General features: G+C 35.8%; 3 protein-coding genes and 1 pseudogene across 5 annotated transcripts in view; 3 read left to right on the top strand and 1 right to left on the bottom strand.

The window, feature by feature from the left end:
- Nucleotides 1-1,278: 1,278 nt before the first annotated feature.
- LOC141835297 (mitogen-activated protein kinase kinase 1-like) lies at nucleotides 1,279-4,746 on the top strand. Its single transcript, XM_074722738.1, has 8 exons — nucleotides 1,279-1,530; nucleotides 1,972-2,059; nucleotides 2,263-2,391; nucleotides 2,973-3,197; nucleotides 3,367-3,549; nucleotides 3,687-3,907; nucleotides 4,345-4,390; nucleotides 4,471-4,746. The coding sequence occupies exons 1-8, from the start codon at nucleotides 1,457-1,459 to the stop codon at nucleotides 4,561-4,563; spliced, it is 1,059 nt and encodes a 352-aa protein (XP_074578839.1). The 5' UTR covers nucleotides 1,279-1,456; the 3' UTR covers nucleotides 4,564-4,746.
- An 800-nt stretch (nucleotides 4,747-5,546) lies between these two features.
- Nucleotides 5,547-6,219, top strand: LOC141818088 (uncharacterized; annotated as a pseudogene).
- A 1,455-nt stretch (nucleotides 6,220-7,674) lies between these two features.
- LOC141833630 (E3 ubiquitin-protein ligase SINAT5-like) lies at nucleotides 7,675-10,240 on the top strand. The gene is made up of 3 exons (XM_074721117.1): nucleotides 7,675-7,963; nucleotides 8,866-9,252; nucleotides 9,798-10,240. Exons 1-3 carry the CDS (start codon nucleotides 7,772-7,774, stop codon nucleotides 10,131-10,133), a joined length of 915 nt encoding a protein of 304 aa, XP_074577218.1. The 5' UTR covers nucleotides 7,675-7,771; the 3' UTR covers nucleotides 10,134-10,240.
- Nucleotides 10,241-11,766: 1,526 nt separating this feature from the next.
- The window catches only part of LOC141837621 (uncharacterized), a 6,060-nt gene continuing 1,358 nt past the window's right edge, over nucleotides 11,767-16,468 (bottom strand). The window contains exons 1-7 of one of the 3 annotated variants that reach the window (XM_074725006.1): nucleotides 15,869-16,035; nucleotides 14,550-14,616; nucleotides 14,405-14,466; nucleotides 14,240-14,329; nucleotides 14,035-14,156; nucleotides 12,385-12,439; nucleotides 11,767-12,177 (exon numbers count right to left, since the gene is read on the bottom strand). In XM_074725006.1, coding sequence (XP_074581107.1) covers nucleotides 11,971-12,177; nucleotides 12,385-12,439; nucleotides 14,035-14,156; nucleotides 14,240-14,329; nucleotides 14,405-14,466; nucleotides 14,550-14,616 — 603 coding nt within the window. In that variant the 5' untranslated portion in view covers nucleotides 15,869-16,035 and the 3' untranslated portion in view covers nucleotides 11,767-11,970. Of the gene's footprint in view, nucleotides 12,178-12,384; nucleotides 12,440-14,034; nucleotides 14,157-14,239; nucleotides 14,330-14,404; nucleotides 14,467-14,549; nucleotides 14,623-15,868; nucleotides 16,036-16,468 lie in introns of those variants that run through there. The other 2 variants (XM_074725013.1, XM_074724999.1) reach the window with 2 other exon arrangements.

Below are 16,468 nucleotides of genomic sequence, written 5' to 3'. Positions count from 1 at the left end.
AATCCCTGAGGTGACCGGTCCGGTCTCATAGAAATTTTCCACCGACCACTAGGATAAATCGGGAAGCACACACAGTGGCCTACCTAGATGTCCAGCATCCTTTGATTGTGATTCTCATTTGGAGAAAAATTCCTGCAAATACGTCATAGTTGGGGATCAAACCGCGGATGTCTGGGTGAAAGAAGATATTGTTTCGATTTTATCAAAATTTAATTTTTGTCCATTTTAATAAGTCTGTTCCATCGTAACCAACTCAATTATGTTCTAAAAGCTGCACGTAACATATTTGTTGAGCAAGCATGATGTGGTTGTACATGACATAAGTTGTGTAAATTGATGGAGGCTAGAATACTTGCACATGATGTATGTAACACGTCATTTCATGTTACTAAATTTTATGATATGGAATCCAACCACTTGCTATGACTTTTCTAATGATGCCTACATTTTGTGACTTATTACACTGCATCACATTAATATGTGGCCTCCTTCGATCATAATAATAATAAACCAATGGGGGGCAAGTGTTCCATTCATGATGTTACTGATTTACCTAACTTAAACTATAAAATAAACAAGTGGAAATATGCTAGATTTTAATTTTTTTAATTTATTTTTGATTAAACACAACCAAACTACTAAACCGAAAACACATAGATAAGCTTAGCAATGATGGGTAAAGTTATTTATTCATTTTAATGATAAATGAATTTAGTAAAAAGTAAATTTATATATTTTTATTTGACTTTTTTTTTACTTTTTGTTAGTTAAACAAATCTTATATCTACCTACCACTATTCTTCCTTCCATTTTTTAAAATTATATTCTTAATGTTTTTTCCATCCTTTCACACGTGCATCTTAGTCTACTCGTAGTCGTCTATACTGTTTATTAACACTTCAATCTTTATCAACGATGTCATAATCTAATAACTTCACGAAAGATCTAATTACTTTTTACATTTCTCATCATCTTCTCCATTGAATCTAATTCCACAAAAAATTATCATGTTTTCAACTAAAACTAAATCTTTATATATATGAGAAATTGTATAAATGTCTATCGTAGCCTTGGATTTCTTTTTGGTATTGTTGAAATAGTGAAACTTAGTTTTCCAACGGATACATGTCCTTATTTTGAGAAGATAATTATTTTTTTAAAAGTTAATCAACAACATTAAAGTCGTTTTTATTAAATTTAAAGTAATTTTAATCAACATTATTTTCTTTAAATAAGGGGTATTTTGAATTCATTAATTATTTCAACGGGTGGGTTGCTTCTCGCAGTCGTCGGTGTCTTTTGATTCTCCAAATTTGTCACTCTATAAAAGAGTAATTTTCTCAGGGTAATTCATTTCAAGCATTCGGATTTCTTCTTTGATCGCTCGCGTCTCCGCCCCGGTTCGCTTGATTCAAGAATCCATAGCGACTCCGGGGATCGGGAACCCTAGATCATCATGAGAGGCGCGAAGCAATGGAAGCAGCTCAAGCTCGACGTTACCGCCCAGGAAGCCCCTGTCGACAACTTCTTGTAATGTCTTGGTTTCTCCAGTTGCTTCTTAGTTTTACGAGATCTTGATTCGATTTAAGTGTTTCTTGCTGCAATTTGTGTCACTTGGTGCTATAAGCGTTTTCAGTTTGTTTGGTAGCAATTCCCGTTGGTGCAGATTTCTTAAGAATAGCAAGTCCAATTCTTGTGTTTGGATTTGACTGAAAATTGATGATTGGAATTCTATTTCTCGTTTTGATTGGTATAAGATTATAAAATCCTTCATTCTAATGTTTTTTTCCGGAGAAATCTCAAACGCATCAATTTTAACGATATTTTTAAGTATTTTGGAGCCCCAAATTTATGTGATAATAGAGTTCTATTTCATACTTCTGTTTCCTAAATAGACCTTCAAACAAATTGTTAGTGTGCTCTTTCGAGTTTGGGCGTAATTTGAATAATTCATGGGTTTGCGAGTTGTAGGACTGCGAGTGGAACATTCACAGACGGTGACCTGCGGTTGAATCAGAGAGGATTACGATTGATCTCTGAGGAAACTCAATCTAGTCAGGTAAACTCAAGCTAGTTTGGCAACTTTTTATGCATGAGCTTAGGCTTTATTAAAGAGACTATCTTATAATTCATCTTTAGGTATAATTCATCTTTACTTGATATTTATGATAGTCGTCAATTTCATTCTTATCTTCCATATAAAATTGCATAACTTCTCAAGTCTACCCTTTAAAAATGGCACTTTGGTATAACAACATGCAGTCACCGAACACTGAAGATGTAGAGTTGTTGAGGGAAGATCTTGAGGTTATTAAAGTCATAGGGAGGGGAAGTGGTGGTACTGTTCAGCTGGTACGACACAAGGGGCAAGGAACATTTTATGCTCTAAAGGTGCTTTTTTTATCACTATTTATGATTCAAATACCATGTGAATTCATCCAATCATGACAATCAACAATGTTTTCTATAAAGTGGAATTCAAATCAAGATTAGTTTATGGAAAATCCAAATTAAATTCATTTAAATATCAATCTTCCTAAGATCGTCGAAAGTTTCTAAATAAAACTGTTTGAGAAATATGATCAGTGGCCAATGGTCAACAGGTATGTTTACTCTCAACCTTGTTTCTTCCATTTATTCTTTAGGTTTGCTTGTTCTGAAATGATATCTTTGTTGTGGTTCAGGACTCTAATAACTACACCCTTAACTGCTGTTTACATAGTTGTGAACCTTAGTAAATCAGGGCTTTGAATTAAGACCTTCAGCATGTGCATTGATATTTATGAGGTAAAGACCATCATACACATTCATTACTTATGAGCCAGATAAAAAAACAGCAATTTTTGGTCTGTCAGGTCGATTCAAGAATTGAAGCAGTGATCTGCAATGTATTCACAAATGTTCTTCATAAAAACCTTATTTTTGTTAACCAATATTTAGAAAAGCTGAGAGGTAGTAACTGTTATGTGCAGGGTATTCAGATGTGCATCCAGGAGACAGTTCGTAAACAAATCGTGCAAGAACTTAAAATAAATAAAGCCTCCCAGTGCCCTCACGTTGTTGTTTGTTACCATTCTTTCTACCACAATGGTGTTATTTCTCTTGTACTTGAGTACATGGATCGTGGATCACTTGCAGATGTACTTAAGCAAGTTCAAACAATTCTAGAGCCATATCTAGCAGTCGTCTGTAAGCAGGCAAGAATATTTACTATTTGTTGAATTGTTAGAAACAATGTGCTTAGCCTTAGATTTTTATGCTTGACAATCATTTATATATGGAGTGTAATCACTAGCTAATTAAGAAAATTAATCCCTATTTGCTACTGATATACAAGATTATGACATTATTATTATGTGTGGTTAGGTTCTGAAGGGTTTGGTATATCTGCATCATGAAAGACATGTCATTCATAGGGATATAAAGCCATCAAATTTGTTAGTGAACCATAAAGGCGAGGTAAAGATAACAGATTTTGGAGTAAGTGCAGTGCTGGCAAATTCCATGGCTCAGCGAAATACATTCGTTGGCACCTATAACTATATGGCGGTAAGTTGAACTACCATCCTCACATAACTCATTGCATACAGCATTATTCATGCAGTTATAAAAACTTTTCTAAAAGCATGTAATAAATTCTGAAAGCTTGACTGGCCTAAAAACAAATTGCTTGGTTGTGTCCTTAGCCTGAACGGATTAGCGGCAGCTCATATGACTGTAAAAGTGACATTTGGAGTTTGGGCTTGGTAATACTTGAGTGCGCAATTGGCCATTTTCCTTACACATCAACAGAACAAGAAGGTTCTTTGAGCTTTTATGATCTTCTAGAGGCTATTGTGGATCGACCACCACCTTCTGCTCCTGCTGATCAATTCTCGCCAGAGTTCTGCTCGTTCATATCAGCTTGGTATTCTCAAAACTCCCATATGATTTTATGTATCTTGATTGCCATTTGTTAGCTAAATGGCTCTCCACGAAGTAGTATGATATATATGTGTTTTTCTTATTGTAGTTTCTATTATGTAATAACAAATAAAATTTGATTCTATCTGTTGATATTGCCTGTGCTATAATATTGTTAATTGCAACCATATGTTACTATTTTGATAGAGATAAATTCACTAATGACATCTATTGTATAAGATTTTAAGATTTAGAATAAAATATTTATAATATTAAATCTTGAAGTGGTCAATATGCAAAATAATATGTTTGTAAGGAACTATCTTTAGCTGTTCTTTGATTGTTTTAGCCTATTAGTTTTCTCTTGCAAACCTTGATAGCATATCCTTTCATTACTCTTGTACCTGCTTTCAAGACAGTGTTTTCTCCAACTATTTACAGCATACAGAAAGATCCCAAGGAGCGATTGTCATCCTTGGAGCTTCTGGTTAGTGTTTTTAACCTTCCTTTTTTGTATCCTAATCTTTGATACATTAATAATAGATTTTTTCCCCCCGGGATTTCCAGTGCCATCCATTCATTCAGAAATTTGAGGACAAGGACATCGATCTGGCGATCCTCGTTGCCAGCTTAAACCCTCCTGTAAATTTAGATCTGTGATTATATGCCATTAGTCTGTGTGTCCGTAGCTTTGCCCCTGAGGGAGAATATTCATTGCCAACCCTTAAAATTGAGCAAATATTGACCTTTATGCGTCGACAATCCTGTCTTCCTTTATACTGAAAGAAAGACTAGATTTGTTATCTGTACATTTTAGATGTTATGCATCTGGTTCAGTGAAAATATTATGCAAGATCATGGCATAATAGCCTCCCTTGAAGATTGCACTACGACCAAATTGAAAAATGTAGCGATCGATACGTTGCGTAGATGGTGAATTCTTAATTGCTCTTCAACTGGTTGTCTAGTCTCGTATTTATAGGAATTGGCAGCAAAAGGCAGGCACTGGCAGAAAATGACTGGTCTGAAAGCTAAAGCAGACAAGGGAATTTGTCTCTCTCCGCTACAAGGGTTTTAAAGACAAAGTCGACTGACAAGTGTAGTAGTGGTCCAACAAATCGAACGAATTCAGAATCGACCTAACCTGGGTTCATAGGTTAACTAGTTGAGCCTGCCTTGGACAAATGGCCTCAACTCCTCACATCAAAGTATGGTTGTGAATTGGTCAGAAAGCAAAGCCTGACAACCAAAGATATGGATGAATCCTACTCAAAGGACTTATCCATCACAAGGCCAAGCATTTAATAAGATAATGTGGACGAAAGAATCCATGAAACAAGGAAGGAGAGAAGACAATGCATGCAAAAGGTGCACCTCACCTTGACTCTTCAGAACCAACATGGGGCCAGGCAGCACTGAGATCTTCACTTCTCTTCACATTAAACTAAAGGAAGGTCTTGTTCCCTAGGCCTTAAAATAAAACACCTGAGATTCCATTTCCATCCACCCTTATTAAACTAGTAGCAAACCCATAGACATATGTTCCCTAGAGGCATCAAAATTAAACTAAACTGTGAGCTATATATATTGAGGCAAACCGAAGCTGGGAGTTGATGTACTGCCATCGTTGGGAGATATAGATAAGCTAGAAAGAGAGCTCGTACCTTCTCAAAAGAAAAGAAAGAACCATTCCTGAGTCTAGATATGGGCGGAGACCTCCATCAGAGGTACCACCATGGAGTTGATAAAGATGATGAACAGCTCTTTGATTCTGACTCTTTCTTATGCAACTCTGAGGATGACGATAATTCTGGAGAGGATGCAACTTCATCATCTCCAGATGCTAATTCCTCTCCGACTTCCCTGCCAGTAAACATGAATCCAAATGGAGCTTTGTATGAGTTATCTGCACTCATGGAGCATTTGCCTGTCAAGTGAGTTTTTACAATTCTCAGTAGCTTAATTAATTACAGTGAAAAAATTAATTTGCAAAGTGAAACTGAAATGGTTGTTGCAGGAGAGGATTGTCCAAACACTACCAAGGGAAATCACAATCCCACATATCACTCTCTGCCGTTAGCAGCATAGAGGACCTGCCCAAGAAAGAGAATCCTTATAAGAGAAAGATGATAAAGGCATGCAAGAGCCATGCAGGTGGACTGGATCAGAGCAAGAGGTCTGCTTATACACCAAGATCTTGCAGCAAGGCCATACCAAAAAGTCACCCAGGGTAGCTTCTTGTGCTTCTTTGATATCAAAGAGCAGCAGCAGCACAGAACAATCCATGTTCTCATTGATCATCTAAATATTACTCAAGTTCCCTTCAGATGTAGTGTTGTGTTTAGATAGGGAAATGAGAATTATACTATCCAAGTTCTCCAAAATTTGGATGGTGTTTACATCTTCTCTCCAATGAGTTGCTTGTCCAAAGAACCTGTTTCTGTAAAAAAAAAAAAAAATAATAATAATAAACTAAAGCAACAAGTTATCTGTCAACTCAAACTAGAATCTCACCACCAATTTATTGTCCTCGTGTAAACTTTTCAACATGTCAAAAGTTGGATATGGATTCCTAGCGTAATCCTGCCTCAGAATATTTAAGATTTGACTACTTTGATGATGAAAGTAAACATCACTTAATTCTCCAAAGCAATGTCTCACGTACTACCATCATTAGCACCGTTGGCTTGTTGTCTCCAAAGAAATCTAATACTTCTTCAAGAGGACTAAGAATCTATCCTGTTGGAGCCCTGTAAACAAACGTGACACAAATACTGAGATCCACTCCCTATCTAGTGTTTCTCTAGTATGAGGAAAGACAAGAAGAGGGCAAAGAAATATATATTTTTCTCCCTAAATCCACTTTGGCAATCACAGAGGCAGACCTAAAAGGCCATTAATCTATAGGAAGCAGTGGTGGTGGTGATGAGCAAGGAAGCAGCATCTTTAGATGATATTAATCACTTGCAGATGCCATTTTTCTTTTTAATTCCATCATTTTGCTGCGATTTATGCCATATTAAGCCGGCAATTTAGATCATATTAATCAGGCCTTAAATAAATCATATTCGACTATCTCCCTACCAGGAACATGACGTTTTTGCTGAGCAATCTTGCAGATAAAGTTGGACGACAATGGATGACCATGTTTGCGCTTGTCTCTGTACAATAATTGCTCACTCTTTTCTTAGATCATGTGACTTGACGTGATTATTTTTTTTAAAAAAAAATCTATTGCAAGTGTCCGACCATTTTATTTTATTTTTTAATTTATCTTGATAATCAATAAAAAATTTTCATAGTACTAAACCAATCAAAATTAATTTATTTAAAGAATTAGATACTTAAATTATATAAAAAATAAAAAAATAAAATAAATAATTATTCAAAGACTATAAATGTGTACCTTTTTAATATGCGATTTGCAAAGGGAATTGTTTGAATACCAAAGATAAACTTAGACTAATGACTCCATGTATCAATATCTCTTGTTATACATCAATTGTGGTTTGGAAGATTAGAGAAGGATACTTTAAAACTAAACAATTATCAAATTTTCAAAGGGGGAAATTTATAAATTTAGTACTCAATTTTGTAATACATAATTTTTTTTTAAAAAAATAAATACATATTTGACCAATAAAAAAATAAAGGAAATAAATAATATGGTAGGAGCTGCTGGGCTTTTAATTTGTTTATTTTTTTCCTTTTTTTCTCTTTTTCTTTAGTTATTTAATCGCCCTCCGGCGTTGATCTTGAGTCGTCTCCTCTCGAAAACCCTCGTTTTTTTTCCCCTTTTGGTTCTTTCCCGATCGGCAAAATCTAGGCTCGAGGGACTGATTCGATCTCACTTTCTTGCTTCCCGTCAATGGAGTCAGAAAGCGTCGAGTGCGTTTCTTTAGCGGACGGGCTGGATGAGGAGGAGGAGGTCGCCCAGCACGTCTCGTCCAAGCCGCATACCGGAGGCTCCGCCGTCGCTGGGGTCGCTCCGGAGACCAGCGTCCACGAGCTGCTCGAATGTCCTGTCTGCGCCAATTCTATGTATCCCCCGATCCATCAGGTTGGTATTTTGATTTCTGGACCTGCAGGTTGGTGTTGTTGATTGAGATCAGGTGATTTCGAGATTTTCTGAGGGATCGGTGAGTTGAAATTCTGGTCTTTCTGGTATATGAATGGGTGTGACGATGTTGGCAAGTGTGATTATTTCTTTTCGCCTGCTTGTCGTGGTTTCGTTTTCTTTTGGCTACTGTTTTTGTTATTACGGCACCTGTCCTGTTTGTGAAAAAAGAAGAAGAAAGATTCGGAAGGCTTGAGTTAGAAATATTAAGATCATGCTGCAATTCGTTGCAATGTGAAAGCAGACGCCTACTTGTTTGAATCACTGAAATTGGGAATTTTCTCTTTCGATATTCTTGGTATTTATTTTGTCAACTTCGTTTCATCGAATTCTAACTGTCGGTGTGCGTGGTTTTTCTGTCGATCCAGTAATTTTTGTAGTCTTTATTTGGACATTGATGGAAATATAGATCTTTGGGTAGTACTTTGAATTGAATTGATATAGATTATTTATCTGAACTGTGGTGGGTCGCTACCTTCTTTTTATGCTATATTATTCCTTTGTTTGGTAGCTTCAAGTCTGCTTACTCTTTTAGCTAGTCAAGAAAGGGATCGACGCCAGTATGCTAAGAAAAGAGAATAAAGATATTGCTGTTTGGGGTTATCTTATTTCTTTGTTGCCTTGTTCAGATGATAGGCTTCTGCACTCTTAATCCTATTTAGTAGAATGCTCCTCCCAGTTATGTAGTTGGCTTTCCACTCTTCCTGGTCGATAAGAGAACTTCATTAGTAATCTAAGAGAACTCACATTTAGTGGGGGAAATTTTGCAAAGAACTAGTATCCTGTGTCTAGTTTTTTGGATTGCTGCTGCTATATTAACATCATCATTCCTAATATTTTTGCAGTGTCGTAATGGGCATACACTGTGCTCTACTTGTAAATCGAGGGTGCATAACCGTTGCCCTACGTGTAGACAAGAGCTTGGGGATATAAGGTGTCTAGCTCTGGAAAAAGTGGCAGAATCGCTTCAGCTACCTTGCAAGTACAGCAGCTTGGGATGTTCTGAAATCATTCCTTATTACAGTAAGATCAAGCATGAAGCACAGTGCAACTTCAGACCTTATGGCTGCCCGTATGCAGGATCAGAGTGCTCAGTTGTTGGGGATATTCCTTCCTTGGTTGCACATTTGAGAGATGACCATAAGGTAGACATGCACACTGGATGTACCTTCAATCATCGTTATGTGAAGTCTAATCCACGCGAGGTTGAAAATGCAACATGGATGCTAACTGTAAGTATGCACGGGTCCCTTAGGTGATTGTTAAACACCAGAATCACTAGTTATCATGCTTGCTTGCAATTCGTTATTACTTTGTGCGTCATCTTGATTGTTAAACACCAGAATCACTAGTTATCATGCTTGCTTGCAATTTGTTATTACTTTGTGCGTCATCTTGATTGTTAAACACCAGAATCACTAGTTATCATGCTTGCTTGCAATTTGTTATTACTTTGTCCGTCATCTTGATTTGATTGTTAAACACCAGAATCACTAGTTATCATGCTTGCTTGCAATTTGTTATTACTTCGTGCTTCATCTTGATTGTTAAACACCAGATCTGCATGTTAAAGGAAACTTTGTTTTAGTCAATTCTTGCATGAAATGCAACTTCATGGAGTACCTGGTTCACTCTTTCCTATATTAAGAGCCCGCCTATCTTGGACCTCATAATTTGCAGATTCCTAAATTAAGGAAGCATTCCTACAATTGTATCATCATATTAAATTTAACATAGATCTGAAATAAAATTTTCACTAGTATCTTTTGCTATTTAGGTTTTTTACTGTTTCGGCGAATATTTCTGCTTGCACTTTGAGGCCTTTCAATTAGGAATGGCTCCTGTATACATGGCCTTTCTCCGGTTCATGGGCGATGAGAATGACGCAAGAAACTTCAGTTACAGTCTCGAGGTTGGGGGCAATGGCAGGAAACTAATATGGGAAGGCACTCCGCGTAGCATTCGTGATGGTCACCGGAAAGTCCGCGACAGTCATGATGGCCTTATAATACAAAGGAACATGGCACTCTTCTTCTCTGGTGGTGACCGGAAAGAACTGAAGCTGCGAGTCACTGGACGGATATGGAAGGAGCAACCAAACGCAGATTCTTGAAATTGTATTCCCAATCTCTGTAGTTAAATGTGCAACGATTTATCTTATTTGACTACGTTGCTGCTTTATACATGTTACATTGACATGTTTCCAGAGGTAATTGTTAATAGAAGGTGTGTGAACTAACCAGTGTGTTCTGCCACCACGGTTAGTGTTTTTAGGCTCACCACAGTTTGTTTTCAGGTGAGCCGACTATATAGTGTTTTTGAGGCTGGCTCAACGTGCACTAAAAGAGACTTATCTTTTCTGGTACTTCGCATATTGAATCCACTAAGCATTGCAGAGAGAGGAAGTCGGCTATAATTTAGCACATTCTTCGTGTACATTTCCAGCAACCCGTTCACGTGTCACTACCCTTGTTTCGGATGCAGTTGTACTCATCATGCACAATAATGATGCCGATAGAGATTATACCTCAACCTATTGTGCTTAAATTGCTCCATTATAAAAGTTTCCATCAAATCCTACTCGAAATGCAATTGGAATTATCATTTTTTTCAAATTGCTCCAAAAAATTAATTAGGGATTTATAGAAAGGTGCACGTAGATTTAAAAGATTCTCCAATTAAGTATGAATGATCAAAGGCACATTGATTTAAAATATCTTTCTATTTTACCCTTCTTCTTAATTTAGCATAAGTTTCAATTTCTATTTCCAAAATATCTGAGCCACGTTCAAAAAATTAAATATAAAAATAAATTTGAATGGTAAAAAGAAAGTAAAAAGAAATTTACTTTTTATGAATAAAAAAATATTAAAATTATATAGATTTAAATCATATAAATAATTTTTATATTTAATTTTTTTGCATGTGACGATGCTTTAAAACCGATATATAAAAAATTAATATTGATAGAAGAGATAAACAAAAAGATCATTACAAATCAATGCGTCCTTTTAACATTTTCAAAATATCTCCCATGATTTGAAAATTTCTCGAATCTATATGCATCTTTTGATAAATCGCTAAAAAATTAATTGATATCAAATCATGTAAATTACCTCTAGCTATCACACTACCGTTACTTATCCAACATAAGAGAGAAGCAATCACACATTGCAAACCATATTTCTTTTCACTTTAATAAACTACATGCATTGTGATTGATGAAAATTTCAAAAATTATGCTTGCACACCCTTTATGAGGAAGGGACGAAAGGAACAACCTTGATTGAACATTTTCTGTGGAATTAGTACAGGAAAAAAAAAAATAAACACGGCAATTCTTCAATCAAGTAATTTTTTTGTTGGGTAGACGTTAATAGAATCTGAAGTGAGATTCTTATAGCAACACTTTGCCCACCCATGAAAATAAAGCCTGCAAACTAAAGAAACTAATATAGCAATTATAGCTATGTGCACTGTAATTTCTATTTCCACCATAACCAACCTTGGCTGAGATATTCTGTGGCATTCAGTTTATTTGTATAATGTTGACTGAGAGTGAGGCTCAAAGCCTGTTCAGTAATCATGTGATTCACTGCTGCTTATAATATGAAAACCAGCTGCTTTTCTTGGATTTAGCATCTGGGCCTCTGCAAGAAGCTCAGCTTCACGGTCAATGAACTCGGCAGCTTGAGCATAAACTTCAAATCTGGAATGGCTAAGATAATTTGTCACCAAGCTGCTAGTAGTTCAACGTAAAATAAAGAAAATCACTACTGCTTTACAAGAAAGTAGTACGATGGGATACCAGACTTCCAACAAACAAACAGTGAACAATGTGTTGTCATAGGTTTTCTAGTGGAATGATTTGTCATGAGATTGCAAACCAAACTGAATGGAAAAGATAGCATTTTGCATTGGGGACTTGAGCACCACAAAGCAAACTGTCCTCAATTGGCAAAGTTGCCAAATTGGCGGCGAGGACCACCGCGTGGCCCAGCTCTTCCCTGCTGCTGCCTTGGTGCAACGTGCCTTTGTGCTGGAGGAATGCTGATCCCGTGATTCATCTTCTGGTTCATAAACTTCATCCTCTGTTCCTTCATATTGGCAAAGAGCGCATCCAAGGTCTGAGGTCGCTTCTTGGCAACCACCTTATCCTAGACATTGCATTAGAATGATGTTAGAAGATATGATATGCCCAAGTTCCTAAATCAAGGCAATAGACAAAATACAATAAATCAATAAATTACAAAAATGCTATGCCAAGGTCTGCTATCATGAAAAAAAAAACATTATCAAACATAAACAGCATTAGTTCTTTGTCATAAACAAAGAAATAACTATTTGTGTTCATAAAAAGTTACCTTACGATTTGAGCTCACATCGGCAACTTTTCTCTGAACTCCTGTAGCCTTGGTCCTGCATAAGTAATTAAATGTTAAAAAAAATGGTCACAGACTTAAAAGTTCAACACAGACTGTTTTTTGGTCAGTGGAATATAGCAACGATGAATATGTAAGAACTTACCATTCTCTCTTAAAAGCAATTGCATGTTTAAATACTATTCAAAACAAAATGATAATGAACAATTAACTGTCAATGCATTGACCAACTCTTCCTCCAACTTTCATATATCAGCTCTACAATATCCTTGTTTGGCCGTTGTCACGCTTTAGAGAAATTGAGGTAGAGTAGAATTTCCAAACACAAACACATCATCTTTCATCACTAAGCAGCAAAACAAAAGGACACTGAAATTGGTTGAAACACCAAATAACCCTTGTCTTGATAAAAGTACCTCATAAAAAAAGAATTTTCAGAACATTATAATGCTTATCTCATAAAGCAAGCCTGTGCTTAATGGATCCCATATCTACTAAGCCATTCAGATTAGGATGCTCCAGAGATGGAAACAAGTTTTTCAACCTAGAACACCATTTACATTTACTGCACAAAACTTGGAGACAGCAGAAAGCCTGGCTTCAGCATAGATGTTACTGAATCAAATATCCACAAAGATCATGTCTACCATATAGATGGGAAGAGCCCCGAATAGAGTACAAGGAAGATGACTCACAACAAAATGTGCCTACAGAGTACAGAGAGGTGATGCCAATCAAATCACTCCATCATTTTAGGAGCTTTAGGAGTATGGAGCCTGAGTGAACTCCAATATATGCAAAGAAAAATCAATTGGTCTGTACTGTCTCCTTAATATACATCTTGAATGCTCTGTATTTTTGTGAACCAAAACTGTGAACAAGCATTTTATGGCAGATTAATCCACTGAGGAAGAAACTAAATAGATCTATACCATCTAACTGATTGCATCTGACGGACAGACAATCTTTGTAAGTTGCAGCTAATCTGAAAATATTCCATAGGCAAAAATTTGTTCACTCTGTAGGAAAAAAAAATCAGACTTGCCTTTCTAGTTAAGAAATAAATCCATGTTCTCCCTTGTGAGTTTACACCAATACGGACAGGAGATGAGTCTAATGAATGTCTCAAACAAGTTACTTTTGGCCTCAATGCTAACCATGAAACACGGCATTTATTTCATTTGCTTAAAATACTTGCCTAGATAGATGTCAATCTTCTCATAATCTGGTCATCATACACCAAATATGTTGAGAAATACTACACTTGGTGCATAATAATGATCAACTAAGCTATTTTTATCCATCTTTGCCCAAAATGCTCAACAATTTTGAGATGTCGACGGCGTCAAAAACCAACAATGGTTTATGGCAACTGTGGAATGGGCAAACACAGAAGTCCTCAAAGACAACTATGGAATATCAAATGTGCATTTCAAACCATTTAACAGCTCAGAGTCCAAAAAACAACTGTGGATAACTGCCGAAATTGATAGCACAAGTGTGGAAGACTTTCTGTGAACATCAAATAAGAACTACATTTACCTGTAAGGAAATTCAGATAAACTAAAGCTTGAGAATCTGTAAATAGAAAAAATAATGTGAAAGAAAGGGAACAGCAAGTCACAAAAATACCTTCGTCCATTTTGATTCATCATGCTACTGCGAATGGGCATGCCAACAGCCTTCCTTGCCATCTCTGTTGTTACTGGGAACTGATTCCCATGAAAATTTGACCTTCTCTTTGCGAGAGCACCCTAAACATCAATTAACTACAAGATATTAATAAATGTATAAAATAGGCAACCCACGTTGAAAATTAATGTTAACTGTTTTTCACCTGTCTGATTGATGATCTAGAATCGATGAAGTGCTGTACCCTGGTGTTACCTTGGGAAGGATTTCTATACTGAAAATCTTGGTTTTTGATCTAAAACAAGGTATTTATCATTATGTTTAATTATTTGGAAAAAACAACTTTCTCCGGTAAAGAATAATCACTGACAGGAGGCCTTGGAGGTCTTTTCCCTTTAGCTGCATTTTTCTTTGACATTTTAATAATATCATCTGCAGCAAATATGGGAAGCTGCATTATCACCAAGCTAATCTTACAGAAACCTCAACTGTGATTGAAGAAAGTCTTGACATACCCAATGCCATGTCCATCTTCTTCTCAGTCATGGCAATTGCTTCATTTGTCAATGGTTTTGTTGCCATCTGCATATTCAGAATTAGGAATGTAAGCAACAATATCACAATAAAAGCTCTAACCAACTATGAAACTACAAGCCGCCCACACAAAATTTTACAAAAATAACTAAAGAAAGAAATTTGAAATAATTAAGTGATCAAAGAAAACACCCATGATACAACTCAGAATTGAAAATATGTCAACCCTGATCCTCAATAGCACATGTACTCTTTGCAGCTTTAAAACCCTAACTTCCTAGGAGAGTTCCCATTTAAAAGGCTTATAGAGAAAGAAACAAATCAGAAAGAATCATAGTCCAAAACCAACTTTAAAGTGAAAGAAAGAAGACAACTACATCCTATCTCAATATTTGATCACAGGTCAAACAAAAACCACATTGTACATATAAAATTCAAGAAACTCATGGCTACGAAACACAATCAAGGGTTCCAAGATAAATCATTGAATGACCTAGGAGGCCAATAGGAATCTAGGATTTCAAAAATAGATACATACATGACAAACAACAAAACAGAAGGCTTGTTTTTGCTCTACATCTCTAAATTCAAAAGTATTTTGCATTTAAAATTTTCTACAGCTTACTAAGTCGGCGATTTTCATCACATGTAGTCACAATGGAGTTTTAGATCTTAAGGAGAAGAAACGAGGAACGATTTCTACGTTCTAAATCCACAATTAAATCAAGGTCCAATACAAAACCATGTTATATGGATAAAAACCAAGAAAGTTGCCTTGAAAAAGAAGATAGACACAGAGAGAGAGATGCATAGATTATTATTTGACGGGGTAAACCGCCAATGTCAAAGGTATTACTATTACATTAATATGCATCACGCAAAAGCATTTATAGGCATCCAAACAAGTACCTTGAGAACAAGAACATAATATTTTATAAGAACATAAAGATAATGACGAAAACAAATTTTATAGAAATCCAAGCCTTATTCAAAGAAGGACACAGAGAATAATCACTTTAAGGAAATTGATCTTGAAATATGAAAGGTTAAAAAAGAGACCAGAGTAATTACTTGTAGATTTATCTCTAGTGCGCCTTGCCTTAAACAAACAAAAGGAAAGTAAAGGGAATTTCAAATAAAGGGAAATAATTCTCAATTGAATAGGTAATTGAACGATGTTCGAACTGATCTATTACTTAGATCATATCCTCGATTCCTCTATGCGTCGAACGTACAGCAGAGGAAAAAAAGATGTAAACAAGGATCAAGAAAATAACACAAAAGAAGAGAGAAAACTCACCAGATCTGCCGAAATAGAGGATAATCCGCAAAAGGATTAAAGGGTAAGACAACCTTCCTTGGCAAATTGAGGATTCAGGGGGCTTCCGCCGACGAGTTGACGGAGATCAAGAATTGGGGATCGAGATCGCGAATTAGGGTTCGCTTACTTCCACGAAGCCAGACGGGAAGATGACGCCCCGTACCGTCTCCAATGGGGATTTATTAATTATTAGTGGGTAATTTTTAAAATGACCCAATATTTATCATATTTTCAACAATGCCCTTTAACAATTTAGTAAACTACCCTATTTTTATAACTTACTTTTTTGAAAATAAATAACATTAAAATATATAGATTTTTTCTTTTTAAAAAAAAACAAATTTTAAAATGTTGCGAGTATATCAAATCTCAAAATTCAAAATATTTATTGATAAAAACCAATTTAAAATTATGCATTGACTATTTAGAAAATGTATTGAGTATCATTGAGGCCTTCTATCTAATCCCGTTTGTTTATATTAAATTAAATTTAAATATTTTTTTGAGTATTAAAATGTAAAAATGCCGTACATTTAAAAGCAATTTTCTTTTTTGGATGTGCAAAATCATAAAATGCCA

The sequence above is a fragment of the Curcuma longa genome, chromosome 1, assembly GCF_044706935.1.
Source record: "Curcuma longa cultivar G26 ecotype Majalengka, Jawa Barat chromosome 1, ITB_CL_G26_1.1, whole genome shotgun sequence".
Taxonomy (NCBI): Eukaryota; Viridiplantae; Streptophyta; class Magnoliopsida; order Zingiberales; family Zingiberaceae; genus Curcuma; species Curcuma longa.
Note: the sequence above shows the minus strand (reverse complement) of the source record. Positions and strands in the feature narration are given on the sequence as shown.